This window comes from Zophobas morio, unplaced genomic scaffold (genome assembly GCF_036711695.1).
Source record: "Zophobas morio isolate AGI-343-1 ecotype UQ-CSIRO unplaced genomic scaffold, CSIRO_AGI_Zmor_V1 ptg000108l, whole genome shotgun sequence".
NCBI classification, from domain to species: Eukaryota; Metazoa; Arthropoda; class Insecta; order Coleoptera; family Tenebrionidae; genus Zophobas; species Zophobas morio.
Window position 1 is genome coordinate 3786660 of NW_026972213.1, and position 14903 is coordinate 3801562.

Here is a 14903-nt window from a genome sequence, read left to right on the forward strand (position 1 = left end):
GCTGGAGATAATTATTAGATATACTCAAACACAATTTTGACACTAGTATGGGAATAAAAACAAATAAAATATTCTTTTTAAGCATACGTAATAAATATTGCACAATTTGCGACACATCAGACAGCGAAGCGATGGCCTATTTGCAGGAAAAAAGAAAAAATTTTTCAGTCTTGAATAACTATGCTACAGTAAAATGTTTATTGTTTAAATTTAATACCACAATCCCTTCTTCTGCACCTGTGGAACATAAAAAGATACATAAACATGTTTTCAGTTATTTAGTCGCCAAAGTTCAAAAAGTATCTGTTTTTTGTATCTGTATCTAGATACATTTCGAAAAAATCGAAAACAATCTGTATCTAGATACTTTTATCTTCCATATATCTATATCTGTATCTAGATACTTTTAAAAGTATCTGTCCCCAACAGTGGTCTTTACCCTCTAGGGTTAACTAAGAAATTGTTTGTAAAAATATGTACAACAAAATGATAAGACGTAAGGTATATTATATATATACTTTCGATGAACTAATAATAGCTGACATACTATGACATTAACATTTTTAATTATCTTAATTTTTAAGTCACAAATATCTGTAGAACTACTTGATATTACATGATTTATAACGTGAAATCTTAATCATTAATGTGTTCCAAAACCAAAGAATTTACTGGAGATTTTAGTGGCCTACATCATTTTTCCTTTCCAACCTGCTCTAGAAGGTTAATGACTTCATTGCAAAAACTTCATTTTCTATCGAAATTTACAATATTAGAAACGTATCACTAAAGTTTTCAGCTGCCATTCTTGTTCATTGATATTAAACTTATTGATATCAATGTGTCCAGTATATCTTTTATAAGCATTTTTATTAACCATAATACGCTTTTATAAAGATATTCTATCTTTGCAAGCAACTGTTAATCTTATGAATTTCTCTTTCTGATATCGTACTACACAGCGTGCAGCATATTTCTCACATTATTACTCAAGTGATGTTTCGACAGTGTATTCAGTTTAATTAATTTTTAATTGTCTTTATTTCCCAAAAACAATTTTCATAAAAAATGTTGTACAAAAAAATCTATGCCAGCGTTGTTCAGAAAATATAAAAGAGGAAAAGACCATTTAGCAGCAAGTAACCATAAAATTATAAAATAGGTTTAATGAACAAGTAATAACTGAACCCACAAAATTTTTACTATTGTAATATATTAGGAGTATAAAATTCTCCATTATGCCTCTACGTTCAGCGGCCGTCAAAATTTTGTATCATGTGAAAACTGGGATCAGGTGGTTACGGAGAAAGTCTAACTGCCGTTGGAAATACTTCAAATTAACTGTCAGGCGAATGATAAAGAACAATAAGGAAGATATATAGTTCTAGCTAATCTATCGTAGCAGTTTTGGCATTTCAACAATAAACTGCCGTACAGATATTTTCTCAAAGTGATGGTTTTTACTTAAAAGTTTATCCATATGTTGAAGAAAGTTACTTAATTGTTTTTAATAATATTTGAATAAAACGTTAATAACGAACAGCAGAAAGCAATTAGATGATATTTCTTTATTTACCAAATAATAATACATATGTGCACACCCATGAAATAATAAAGTTATTCTAAGAAGGTGGCTGTTCTAAATATAGAACCACTCGGTATTAGGTATCTAATAGAGTTTAAAATACGAAAAACTACCTATTGTTTTAGATAAGTTTATTTTATTAATTTTCAAAGAAATCTACAACTAGAAATCTAAGCAAACAAGGTTTCCAAGTAAATGTTTTTATAATCTATGCCTGTACATTTTTCATGACATATGTTCGGACTGGGTAGACCGAATCCATTTAGATTCAAAATAGTTCAACAATAAAAATATTCTGCTTCTAGCTCATCTTGATTGAAGTCTCCTTTGCTAGACGAACTCTTCATCTAATTAATTTTCAAGTGAAATTTTCCTCTAATTCCAGTATAGAAGAATAGAATAGGATAGAATAGAATAGAATAAAATAGAATAGAATAGAATAAAATAGAATAGAATAGAATAAAATAGAATATCTTATTCTTGCACAGGTACATTATATAAAACAGGGCAAGAAACGCCAAATAAATATCAATGACAATAACATCGATAAACATACAAGACAAAGTATAATTTGCAGTGTATAACACAATTAGCAAACGAAATGATACGTATAAAACACAAGTTTTGACTTAAATGCTAAGTTATTTTAATTATTTACAATTATGAAATTCGTCCAAGTTGTATGGCTCTAGTTGCGCTAATATTTTGCACAGTTCCTTTTTGACTATGTTCAATTCTTGTATTTTTTTTTATTGGTTCACTAAGATGATTTTTCGCTCAGCGTAAGTCTGTGCTTTGGAAGCATCAAATTGTTGTTTCGGGTGTTATAGTTTTGTTGTTTTTTTGGAATTTCGAAATCATTTCGATTTTAATACATAAATACTAATAGCGAGTAGACGTACTGTCCTGTCACTGTAAGGATATTGTTGTACCTGAAAATTCCCCGGCAAGACTCCTTGAACTTCAAGTCAAAAATTGTTCGTAAAATATTTTTTGTAAAATAAATACTCTATTGATTTCTGTACTTTGACCCCAAAATATTATTTCATATCTTAAAAGAGAATGGAAGTTAGCATGATATATCATTTCATTAGCAACTGTTTTTTGTCTAAGTATGTTTTAGTACACGGATAGAATAGTGGACTGTATTAAGTTTTTTTGACAAATATTCTACATGATTCTTCTAGGTCAAGGTCGAGTCTATTTCGATTCCCAAAAATCGGGTAGATTTTGATAACCTCATAGTATTGTCACCAACCTGTATTAGGTACATTTGGTAGCTCTAAATTTTGCTTAGTCTGGAACGTAACAGCCACAGTTTTATCTTTGTTTAGTATTAATTTGTTATTATTGAACCAGATGTTTGTTTAGCACATGAGATCTTCTAGTTTTCTTAGCGTTGAAGGGAAATCCTTTCCACAGGCCAACAAGTTTGTATCATCCGCAAAGTTCACGACACAGCTGTTACCGTCTTGTACCTTATGCAAATCGTTAATATATATATTATAAAAAATAAAGGTCCAATTATACTACCCTGCGTAATTCCCATCACAACTTTCTTTGCTCGAGAAACATGTTTTGTGTCATCTTTTTCTAAAATAACCCTATAATATCTATCGGAAAGATACGACTTGACCCAAGCAAGAGCTGGCCCCCTGACTCCATATTTCTCCAATTTTAAAATAAAAAGGTGGTAATATAAGCAATCAAATGCCTTCGATAAGTCAAGAAAAAGCCCTAAAATTATTTCTTTTTTTTCTAAGCTGTCAATTATTTTCCTCAAAAACTGGAATACCGCAGTATCCGTCGATCTTCCTTCCAGGAAGCCATGTTGTTCGGGGCTAAATAGTTTATACTTGATAAAGAAATTTTTTATTCTGTCATGCATTACTTTTTCAATAACTTTTGCAAAGGAAGATAGCAAGCTTATTGGCCTGTAGTTGATAATCAAAGTGGGATCTCCTTTTTTGTAGACCGCAATTATTTCGGCTAACTTCAACTTATCAGGAAAGATGCCAAACTTTATAGAGTTATTTATTATATATGCCAAGGGAGCGGCATTTTCAAAAGCACAACTTTTAATAATATCGTTTGATACATCATCATAACCACCACTTCTTTAATTTGTTTTTAAGATTATACTACTAAAATTAGGGTCACATTCTTTTACTACATATAGTTTGTCAAGTTGTTTTTTAAAGTCTTTAACAGTAGGACAATTATAATACTTTAATTTGTTAAAACGTGTATTGATGGTTTTTAACGGAAAGCATTCATTAAATAGTGGTGTAAAATGGTTTATAAATTTGTCCCACTGTTCATGAACACTATTAGCAGGACACATATATACTTTCTCCCAGGAGACTTCCTCAAGTTTTGCTTAAACAATAATGTACACAATTGACAGTTCTAATAATTTTATTGGTATTCTAGATTTTAGAGGACAACTCGTTTCAAATGAGAAGCAAATACCAAGGTGATCTCCAAACTTTTTGTCGCAAATGTTAATAGCATATTTATTGGAAATATTTGTCAAGATGTTGTCGTACGTGGTTACACTTTTATGATTTCTTTTTGTTGGATCTTAAATCTACAAATCAGTTTTTATAGTTACTGTTGGTTAAAAAATCTATATTAAAATCTTCTGTTACAATGAAAAAAGCCTTATTAAATTTAATTGACAGATAATTCAAAACACTTTCGAAATTTTTTTTAAAAATTTCAATGTCGCCTGAGGGTGACCGATATATTACAATTACAATAATATTCTCATCAACTAAGTGAAGAATACTTACTTCAAAATCTATTTCTATGCAGAAATTCCCAACTGGTACTTCAACAGCAACAAGTCCTCTTCTAAAAAAGATAGCCACTCCACCATGTGTCTTATTTGGTCTGTAGTAGGCAGTTACAGTTTCAACTTCTAATAACTTATATGCATGTAGTTCAGCAGGTAATAACCAATGTTCACAAGCACAAAATATATCAATCCGGTTTTCTTCTAGGAATACATCAAGCTGGCACATTTTATTGCGGATGCACTGACAGTTCAAGGAAAATAGATTATAATTTCTGTTTAGATCGTTTTGAGGTTCCGTTGATTCGTATAATTTTTTTTTATTCGAACCACCTGCTGGTTTTCGAAAAAACCTGAAGTCAAATTTCTATACTAGTATGCCGGTAGGCCAATTATTTGATTTATATAGGTCTTCTAGAAGATTCAGGTCTGCCTCCACCTTGAATGATGTGCTTCTTGCATCTTGGTTACCCGGCAAGTCCTTCACTTCCAATTGTTTACCCTTGTATTTGTTGATTAAGAAAGACGTCACGTTTTCACAGGTAGTTACAAGTTATAAAAGAAATCGATCTACGTTTCTTAGTACCTACCTGAGTAACCTAGTTCTAGAGACCGGTATGGTTTTGTTTTGTAACTAGGTAGAGGGTGAATATCTTTAGCCTGCACGATTGCAGAAGGTGGTGTTCTTTTCTTCAAGCTGATATTTTGATTCTGCGTTATATTTTCAAAAAGAGTTGGTTCTAGTTCCACATTTCCATGGAAGAATTAAATAGCAAATTCATTATATCGGTTTTGCGTAATCGTTAGTGAAAATGTCTCGTAACGATTGATTTGAATGGACATTAAGTGATAGTGTTAGGGGGCACCCCATTGGGAAGTTCCGGCTTCATATTTTTACGCGAAAACATCAACATTGGGCTCTATAACGACTAACAGTATTTCTAAGTTAATTATGTTCAAAAATGGTTTAGTGTTTATTTGCTAATTTCTAATAATAACCCAGAAATTAATAAAAAGATTTCGAATTTTTTATTTCAGTCCTTAGTCTTTGATTTCGTGAGGAAAGTAGAAATTTTAGGTGCCTTGGTGACTACGATAGGACTCACAATTGAACTTAAGACTTATGATCATTTATTAAGTCTGAACCACTTAAGCAGGCAAAAAATTCCCCACATTGGAGCGGAATTTACTCTTTGTCAGTTTGAAGCCATGACCTCTGTTCAGCTGTACGTATTTAATGTAAATAGATATTTAATCGGTGAGTTCCCTAGCACTCGAAACATTGGAACCTGTTCAGACATCCAGGCCGACTCCGTTCAAAAATATTCTTGCTGGCCTACGATGTACAGGTTCTAGCAAACCTTCTTCCCTCTGTAGTAGGTATGGTGTTTACACACTGTTACTGAACTTTTTTATGGCCTTACATAAATTTTCTGTAATTTAACAACTAGAGCAACATTTATTTTGTCGAATGATACTTAGTAGATACACCATCTTCTTATATTTTTTTATAAAATGCATAACATGCTCTGCCTATGAAAGGTTGGACGTTACTAAGACCTCAATATGCAAACATGACTCTGATTTTTTGAGTTTAGTACCTTCCGCATGATTTATGTGTGCCTAGAAGTTTTATATCCTAGATATACACAGTACACTTGTCTATAATTTAATCGTAAACCTCATTTTTGCAACAAATCATGAACAGCTGCGATGTCATTTTCCGTAATAAATTGGTTGTTACTATATCATTATAAATTTTAACATCGTCGGTGTATAATGCGAAGTGGGAGCTTATGGAGCACTTTAGATCCGCGGTATAAACTAAACAAAGGTGTGGACCAAATGCCGACCCTTGTAGTCTACTACTAATTACTTGAACTGTAGTACTCAAAGCCCCCATATTTTAACTCTGAATGAGCCGCCAATAAAGAAAGCATCGATCTAATCAAGAAGTTTACCATGATATCATGTATTGCGAATCTTAATTAATTTGAGTATCCTGCTCTATTAATCCAAGGTTTCGAAGAGGAGGATTTACGTGTTACCGTTGAAGAACACTTGGATTTTAAACGTGGTCGTGTTTTCTTCCATTGAAGAACTAGACAATAATAATGAAATCGGTGAATGTTTTCTGGGAGGTACTAATTCTACACTGTGATGTGAAATACATCTATAGATCAACTTTTGGTGTTATGTACTCAGATTTCTCAATAGAGGCAAGATACTCGCAAACAAGCAAGGATTGATGGTCGTTGATTGATTCAATAGCGAGTTGGTTGAGTAGGTAATAAGCTAAGTTAAGTGGGCTTCCAGTTTCGTATCTACCAATGGTTGATACGATGAACTAGAAGAGTGACAAACCAGGCATGTCAAAATCACCAAATACAAATACTTTGTCGTGAGACATGAACAAATCCAAAAGAACTCTAAATAAACTAATGTCATCATTAATATTGCAATTAGGAACCCCATATACACATCTTACGATATACGTCAAATTCCATTTACTAATTTTATGTTACAAATATAATAAGAAAAAGGGAAAGGAGCTATGGAATAGGTCAAAAAAGTATCAGAGTACAAAATCATTTTAATGAAAACCTTAAAATATATAATCACAAATCACGTTGTTTTTTACGAACTAGGTTCCAGTTGAGAAATAATAAAATTTGTAATAACGGCTTGAGCTAAAAGCAAAACAAATTTAAAGTAATAAAACTGTTGCATACACTAGGGTCATGCTTACCTAACGTGCTATTATTTTCTACAGCTACCGTATGAGCTGTGTCTCCATTCAAATTATGAAGCTTGAAATCGCCCCCATGAAGCAGCAGTTCCTGGCAACTGTGAGGATGATTGCCTCTTGCAGCATACATTAGGGGAGTGTTGCAAAGCTAAAAATAATTGAGAAAATAATAAAAATATTTTAATGTTTACAGAAAGACAAGAAAAATGTGAAAGAATAGTTGCTGATTATATTGCATATTGTCTTAAAAATTTAAAAAAGCTAATATATTGGTTATCATAAAATTAACAAAAAATTAAGTGTAAATAACATAGTTTCCTGTGCGATGTACAAATCCGTCGCCAAATCACGTTCGATAATTAAAGTATTTTTAAACACGTTCTATTTTGATTTCATAAGTGCCAACCAAGTAGATAACAACTTCACGTATTCTGATAAAGTGGAGTGCAGAACACAGATTTTCTCATAGATAACTTACTTATAGAAAATATGTTGAAATATTAGTTCAAGAGTACAGTGGGCAATTTGTAAAGAGCTTCTGAAACCATCACGCTCTCGTTGCGATTTTAATACACTTCAAAGCAATGGAAACTTTGACCCTCAAAAAATTGAAGAATATGTGCTTCCTTTTTGAGAAGTATCTACTTAATCTCAGCGTACCGACATGAAATGTCCATTCACCTTTTAATAATAAATTGATCGATGTTTTTGAAACCCTTGTCTGTTTGCAGTATCAGTCACGTAGCGCATAAGATGACTTTCAAAAAACCACAAATATATAGGTAATAATTTACATACGGAAATCAATGTTGAATAATTGAGATGAAAAAAATTTTAGCGCTGAAGATAATATTCTTGTCCTGCAACTTAGCGGAAGAAGTGAACCCCATTTTTAAAACCGCTAGTGCAACAATAAAAAAAAATTGGTCTAAAGAGTTTAGACAGTACTTCCCTCGCTGTCGGAAACTTGACGACTGCATGGCTATTGTGTTTTTTTCTCATTACATTTTTGTAGTGGGAATTTAAAAAAAATTGCGATGACGTCATCAACATTTTTGCAAGGACACGTATATCAGTTGGGATAGATGTAGTGTAATACTAAGAATAAAATTATTGTATTCCCAAATTTTCGGGAAAATGAATTGGGTCGTTTTGAATATTGATTTTTTATAATCAATAAAATAACGAAACAATTTACTCGCGTATACGGCAACTGAAAATCGTTTATGTATAAACATTCTTAATTTAAGATGACAAGCGTAACAGCATACGTGAAAGTCAAACAGAGAAACTGTATACAAAACGACCATCGGTTTTATTGCTTCGACTTCCGCTTATTATATAAAACATTGGGTTTTATTTTAATTCTTGACGGTGAAATTCACAATTGGTTGATTATAAACATGTCTATTTCACATTCACGGAACCAAGTGATCGCATAAAACAAATGCAGGTCTGTAATGTTAAAGTCGATGTAAATAAGCGATGCTACCCTTATGTTTCAACCGAGTTTTTCCTTTAACAAATTTTGTGTCTACCAAATTGGGTTGGTTGGGGTGTAATACTAATAATAAGTGTTGCCTTTAATTTAATCAATAAAATAAATTGACTTCATTAATTTTTTTGAACCACCTCTTAAGAAAATCTAAAAAATATGAATGGAATGATAAATCACAAGTACAAACTCATCATATTTTTTGCATTTTAGATAGGATTTATTCAGCAAAATTTAAGGGTGACGTCATCAATTTTTTTAGGAGGGATGAACAAATACATTTTGAACAAAAGTTTACCATGCTTATAATAACATTAAAATATTCCCAAGATTTCAAAGCATTCGGTTTTGTAATTGCTGATTAAATCGATAAAATAAATTCACGCCTTCATTAATTTTTTTGAGTCACCCTGCATATGCAAATCCAAAAATATGAATGGAATGATAAATCACAAGTACAAACTCATCATATTTTGTACATTTTAGATACGATTTATTCGGCAAACTTTTGAGCTGACGTCATCAGTTTTTTGTAGAAGATAACCAAATATATTTTGACTAAAAATTTATTATGCTCTTTATAACCTTAAAACATCTGCAAGATTTCAAAGCATTCGGTTTTGTAGTTCCTGATTAAATCAATAAAATTAATTTACGCATTCATTAATTTTTTTGAGTCACCCTGTATATGCAAATCGAAAAAATTTGAATGGAATGATAAATCACAAGAAGAGACTCACCATATTTTGTACATTTTAGATAGGATTTCGGTTTTGTAGTTCCTGAGTAAATCAGTAAAATAAATTTACGCTTTCATTTATTTTCTTGAATCACCCTGTATATGCAAATCCAAAAAATATGAATGGAGTGATAGATCACAAGTACAGACTCATCATATTTTGTACATTTTAGATATGATTTATTCCACAAACTTTTGAGCTGACGTCATCAAGTTTTTGGAGGGGGTAAGCAAATATTTTTTGACTAAAGATTTATGATGCTCTTTATAGCCTTAAAACATCTGCAACATTTCAAAGCATTCTGCTTAGCAGATTAAAAATTAAATTTCAAAATGTTGTTTTATAATTTTGATTTTTTTTCCAAAAATCTGGACGTTTCGGGTGAAAAGTCGATTCGGAGTTGTAAACTACATGTGTAGGACTATGTTATTTTATACAATTGAAAACCCATTTACTATGTACAATTTTGAAGTGACGTCATCGCATTAGTGGTGGGGATGATTAGACAAATTTTGGTTAGCGTTTTACCATCTACATGATCTTCTTAATATAAGTACAAAATTTCACAACAATCGGTCGAGTACTTTCGGAGATTATCTGTCTAATAAAAATCCGGGGGCAGACGGACAGACGGACGGACAGACGAACGGACGGACAGACGGACGGACAGACGGACAGACGGACAGACAGACGGAAATGGGAGACCTATTTCTTCGTCTTCTAGGGGTCATGAAAGATCGAGAAAACGTAAAAGTAGAGAGTCGGCCGACGGACTCGATTACAATACTTCCTTTGCTTACGCTCGGGAAGTAAAAATCAGTAGTCGTTGATTAATAGTTAGCTAAATTTTACCCAGTTCAGTTTATTTTATAAAAAAAATAATCTAAGAAGAGTAGTTTCCTTACCAGTGTCTTCTAGTTATTTTTTGCGCCCAAAAAAAAGGCTTTTTTTAAATGGTGCATATCATATACACTTCAAATATTAATAAAAATTTAGTAAATAAACTTCAATAATTTTACTAATAATGTAAGAAATGGAAAATTCTTAGACAACAAAAATGATAAAATTACTTGGATCGATACATGTTGCGCGACAAATTCTCAAATATCTGCTTCTCGGGATTTTGTTTCCCATGGTTTTTGTTTTTTTTTTAATTTATCTACATCTGAAGTATTGTAGTTCTAATATTTGTATTATTTGTAGCTGTACGTGTTTTTCTGACCCCTCATTGTCGTTTTCAGAATAAAATTATCTTGAGTGTACTTGAAAGTCAGTGGATTTCCCCAGGTTGTATTTGAAATAAACTTGGTGACATCTGGTGCGACATGAACGAAATAGTTGGCTACTTAATATTAGATAAAATATAATTGACTCCCAGCATGCGATTTTACAAATTTTCCAGTTTTATGTAATAAATTAAGATCGAATTACTGAGAAGGAATAAATAGTCGGAAATGTAGACGAACGTCAAAAAAATCCCCACTAATTATTATCCATCACAGGACAAAAATTAAAAATTTATATTGAAATTCTAATAACACATTAACATGGCATAATTTAATATTTAAGTACACAACAACAGAAATTCGCTATTTATTTATACCCGGCTAGTTTTTTTAAATCACTGGACAGTTTTCTAATTAGAGAAGGATTATGCGACTTCATATTGATAACATATATATATATATATACGTCAATAATAACTTTTGGCCTCGCGCCAGATTTAGGCAACAAGTAATGGGAGTATATGAAAACCACATCCTAGCCTCAAACCTGTCATATCAGTGTTCAAATTTGTATTTATGGTTGCATCATTTACAACAACCGAATGCTTGACACGTTGTAAAGTAGGTAAATATTTGGAGTTATAGTTTAAACTGTTTTCGAGTAAAAGAAAGAAAAAGTGGTATGAATCAGTTTATTCAGAAACAATTTTTTGGAATTAAAACAGCCACATAGAGGCTGAAGAAATTAAGATAATCAAAGAGAAAAGAAAACCACTTAAAACTAGGAAAGCTTACTTCGTAGTAAGTGCAATTATATTCTATGAACATTTAATACTACTATAAAACACCAAAGTAGATTATTCATATTTCTTATGAAGTTAGAGATTGCAATTATTAACAAAGTTGACAACGTATGGATAAAGTTAAATATATATCTTTTAGTCAAAAGAGGTGTCTGCATAATTTGTTACAGTGTGTTTGCAGGTATATTTGTACAATGCAGCAGCTGCTGCATTCACTATCCAAATGTAATGTATAAATAATGATTTGTCTGGTGTATGGTGCGGTCTTAAAATTAGGTATTTTTACTATATTTCAATTGGATAAATATTTTTACACATATTTGTAAATTCTCGTGCTTTGCCAGTTTTAGACGTTGGAATTTTAATTATTAGCGTATCGTTTTTGTCTTGAATGCCGTCATTATTTTTCAATTTATCCATTCCACATGCTCCTACAACTTCTAATAAAAAATAAACCTAAAACATAATGATTTATAGACAATGTGATTGACCTTGTTTGAGATCACCTTTAACATCATGTACATTTAATCACGGGCTTCTGTTAAAAATTTTGGTAAGTCTTCTCTTGTAAATATATTTGATTTCTTGGCAATGTAACCTATATTTTTTGCTTGAAAACTTGGTGTACTTAGATATATCTATGCTGTTTTTTATTAACAGAGTTGACTTTAACTACGACTATGCAGCCCAAAGTGTTAAAGATTTCACAGAATTTGCTTTTTCAGCGAAATACTCGTATGCAATGAGGTGTTCTCCATATATTTTGCATGGTTGTTTCTGCGCAAAAAAAAAAAATTCATACCGCTTTTCATAAACTGTGGCTGAGTTTTTAGGTAATAAATTTGATATATTATCTGCCAGTTTTTGCAAGTTCGGTCGAATGCATGTAAACTGCTTGTTATTATTGCTATCCATCTCTATTTTGCAATTGCTGCAGATCTTTCTGCAAGCAAAAATATTAAAAGTGCCGAAAAATAAGAGGTATGCTTCATACTTTCATTTAAAATGGGCATGTAAGCTAATAATCTGTTCTGTAATAATAATAAAAGCTTATTATAGGTTATGTAGATACAAGAAAATTGTTCAAATTCTTCCTTTCCGCATACTCCTACAACTTCGAATAAAAAATATACCTAAAACATTATGTTTTATAGACAATGTGATTGACCTTCTTTGAGATTACCTTTGACATTAGGTACATTAATCACGGGCCTCTGTTAAAAATTTTCGTAAGTTTTCTCTTGTAAATATATTTGATTTCTGGGAAACATAACCTATATTTTTTGCTTGAGAACTTGGTGTACTTAGATTATATCTATGCTGTTTTATATTAACAGAGTTGACTTTAACAACGACTATGTAGCCCAAAATGTTGATTTCACAGAATTTTCTTTTTCAGCGAAATACTCGTATGCAAAATGAGATATTCTCCATATAATGTTTTCCATGGTTGTTTCTGCACCGAACAAAAACTTATTACAGGTTATGTGGATACACATTGTTCGCTGCCATAGAATGTCGCTGCACTTCAAGAAATCCGCTGTTGCCATGCAAGGTTGCGACGTTGCGAGATTACGCGCAAATTTAGTTAATAAATTATATTTATAAAATTAATAAACCGGATGTGTTTCTAATAACTAATAAAAAGGGTTATCAAAGAGTATAGAATTACTGCTAAACCGAAAAACAATTTATAACCTTGTAAAATGTAATTGTGGAGGTAGATAATACTAATATGACAACACCGCATTTAATTTCTGTGCCGATTTTTGAACATAGAAAAAGCACATTACTGCGCGATTTCGAAAAAAGAAACATTACTATTTTTTAGCAGCTTTTAACCTCTCTTTTTATATTTCTCCAAGAAAGGCGTACATGTCAATTTTAAAATACCAGTTTAAGTTGGAGTAAGAAATTTACTTTTATGGTTGTGTGTACAGGCACTTCTACAATTAGCAGTACAAGTTTTTGTTAATCTCTTAAATTATTTTTCTACTTATGGAGCCAATCTGGATATTTGCTTAAGGGTGTGCTTTAAATGTTAGGAATTAATATCTTGGAACGTCATGCATCGTTTCCATACATTTTTGAGCTTCTGTTTTATTTTCTAATCACTTGGAATTTCATTTCCAAAAACAAAAATTGTACTTGAAATGATAGATATGATGCTCATTATTCCGAAACATGTAATTATAAGATCAAATGTTACTATGCATGAAATGTATTATTTGATATAAAGTAACTTTTGATATCGCATTCTTTAGATTTTTTTCATGGGTACTTTACAGTTAATAGTATCACCATGAAATTGTTTCTTAGATTTGTTTTTCTTTCTTCCGGTATTTGAATCACAATTTGATAATCTTAAAACAACGACAATTAATTTAACTTTAGCTTGAGTTGTGAACCTGAAAGTTGTTTTGTATGAATTTTTGTGTGACAAAAGTGTACTAAAGATGAAAATAATTACTTATACTCTTTTATAATCATTAATTACATTTGTAGCAATTTTTGGCCTCTCGTATTTTATATTATTTTATCCAAGAAACAAGCGAAATTTGAAAAACCAGTTTAATATTTTAATGGAGCAGTAATTATGAACCCAAATGTTGCTATGGATAAAAACTATTATTTGATTTAAATTAACTTTTGGAATCACAGTCTTTGGATTTTTTTCGTAGATACTCCACAGTAAACAACATAATTATAAATCTGTCCCTTTGATTTATTAATTTCTCAATCCGCCGATATTTGAAAGACGATTTGGTATTCTTAAAACAAGGGTTACTAATTTAATGTCCCCTTGGACTGTGAGCCTGAAAGTTGTTTTGTATGAATCCATATGGGGTCAAAGTGTACTAAAGATGAAAAGAATGACTTCGTTTATAGCAACTTTTGGCCTCTCGTGTTTAATATTTCTCCAAGAATGTTTTTAATTTTGTAAGATATTGGGCCAATAAAACATACACAGACAACATTATTTGCAATTCTTCCAACCACCTATGGATTCATAAAATATCAACTTTTGCATCTTTAATTGAAATATTGTTCAATTCTAATCTAAACCATGAAAACTATAATAAAGAACTTCAGTCCATAAAACAAATTGCAATAAATAATGACTTTAAAGTAAAATTAATCCACAATCTAATTGACAAAATAAGATACAAAATTAAAAAAAAAACAATGTTGCTCGTTGTTCAAAACGGACCATGATACTAAGGAAGACATAGGTAGATATTATTTTCTGGATTTTATTGAAACATTATCTTACAAAATTAAAAACATACTAAATAGAGTGAATAAAAATGTTAATATTTCATTTATAAAAATTAATTCAACCAGAAATCAGTTACTGAACAACAAAGATAAAATTACTTAACTAGATAAAGCCGGAGTCTATCAATTACAATTTGAATGTTGAGATTGTGCCTTAAATTTTACGAATCCATATCGTGAAATAATACACCTCATGAATTTCACCGGCTTGTGTTGAAATTTCGGGTTT

At 31.2% G+C, this 14903-nt stretch overlaps 1 protein-coding gene and 1 long non-coding RNA gene across 3 annotated transcripts in view; both read right to left on the minus strand.

Annotated features, from left to right (window-relative positions):
* Positions 1-6957: 6957 nt before the first annotated feature.
* Positions 6958-14903, minus strand: part of LOC135144833 (DNA-binding protein RFXANK-like) — a 33331-nt gene continuing 25385 nt past the window's right edge. Inside the window, exons 2-3 of the mRNA XM_064076938.1 lie at positions 7132-7279; positions 6958-7072 (exon numbers count right to left, since the gene is read on the minus strand). Coding sequence (XP_063933008.1) covers positions 7020-7072; positions 7132-7279 — 201 coding nt within the window. The 3' untranslated portion in view covers positions 6958-7019. The remainder of the gene's footprint in view (positions 7073-7131; positions 7280-14903) is intronic.
* Positions 11271-13422, minus strand: LOC135144835 (uncharacterized). 2 transcript variants are annotated; one of them, XR_010283241.1, is made up of 4 exons: positions 12579-13422; positions 12390-12528; positions 11902-12338; positions 11271-11851 (listed from the first exon to the last, which is right to left on the minus strand). It is a non-coding gene; the product is annotated as an uncharacterized LOC135144835 (long non-coding RNA). The 2 variants fall into 2 exon arrangements; XR_010283240.1 differs by having other exon boundaries at positions 11902-12528.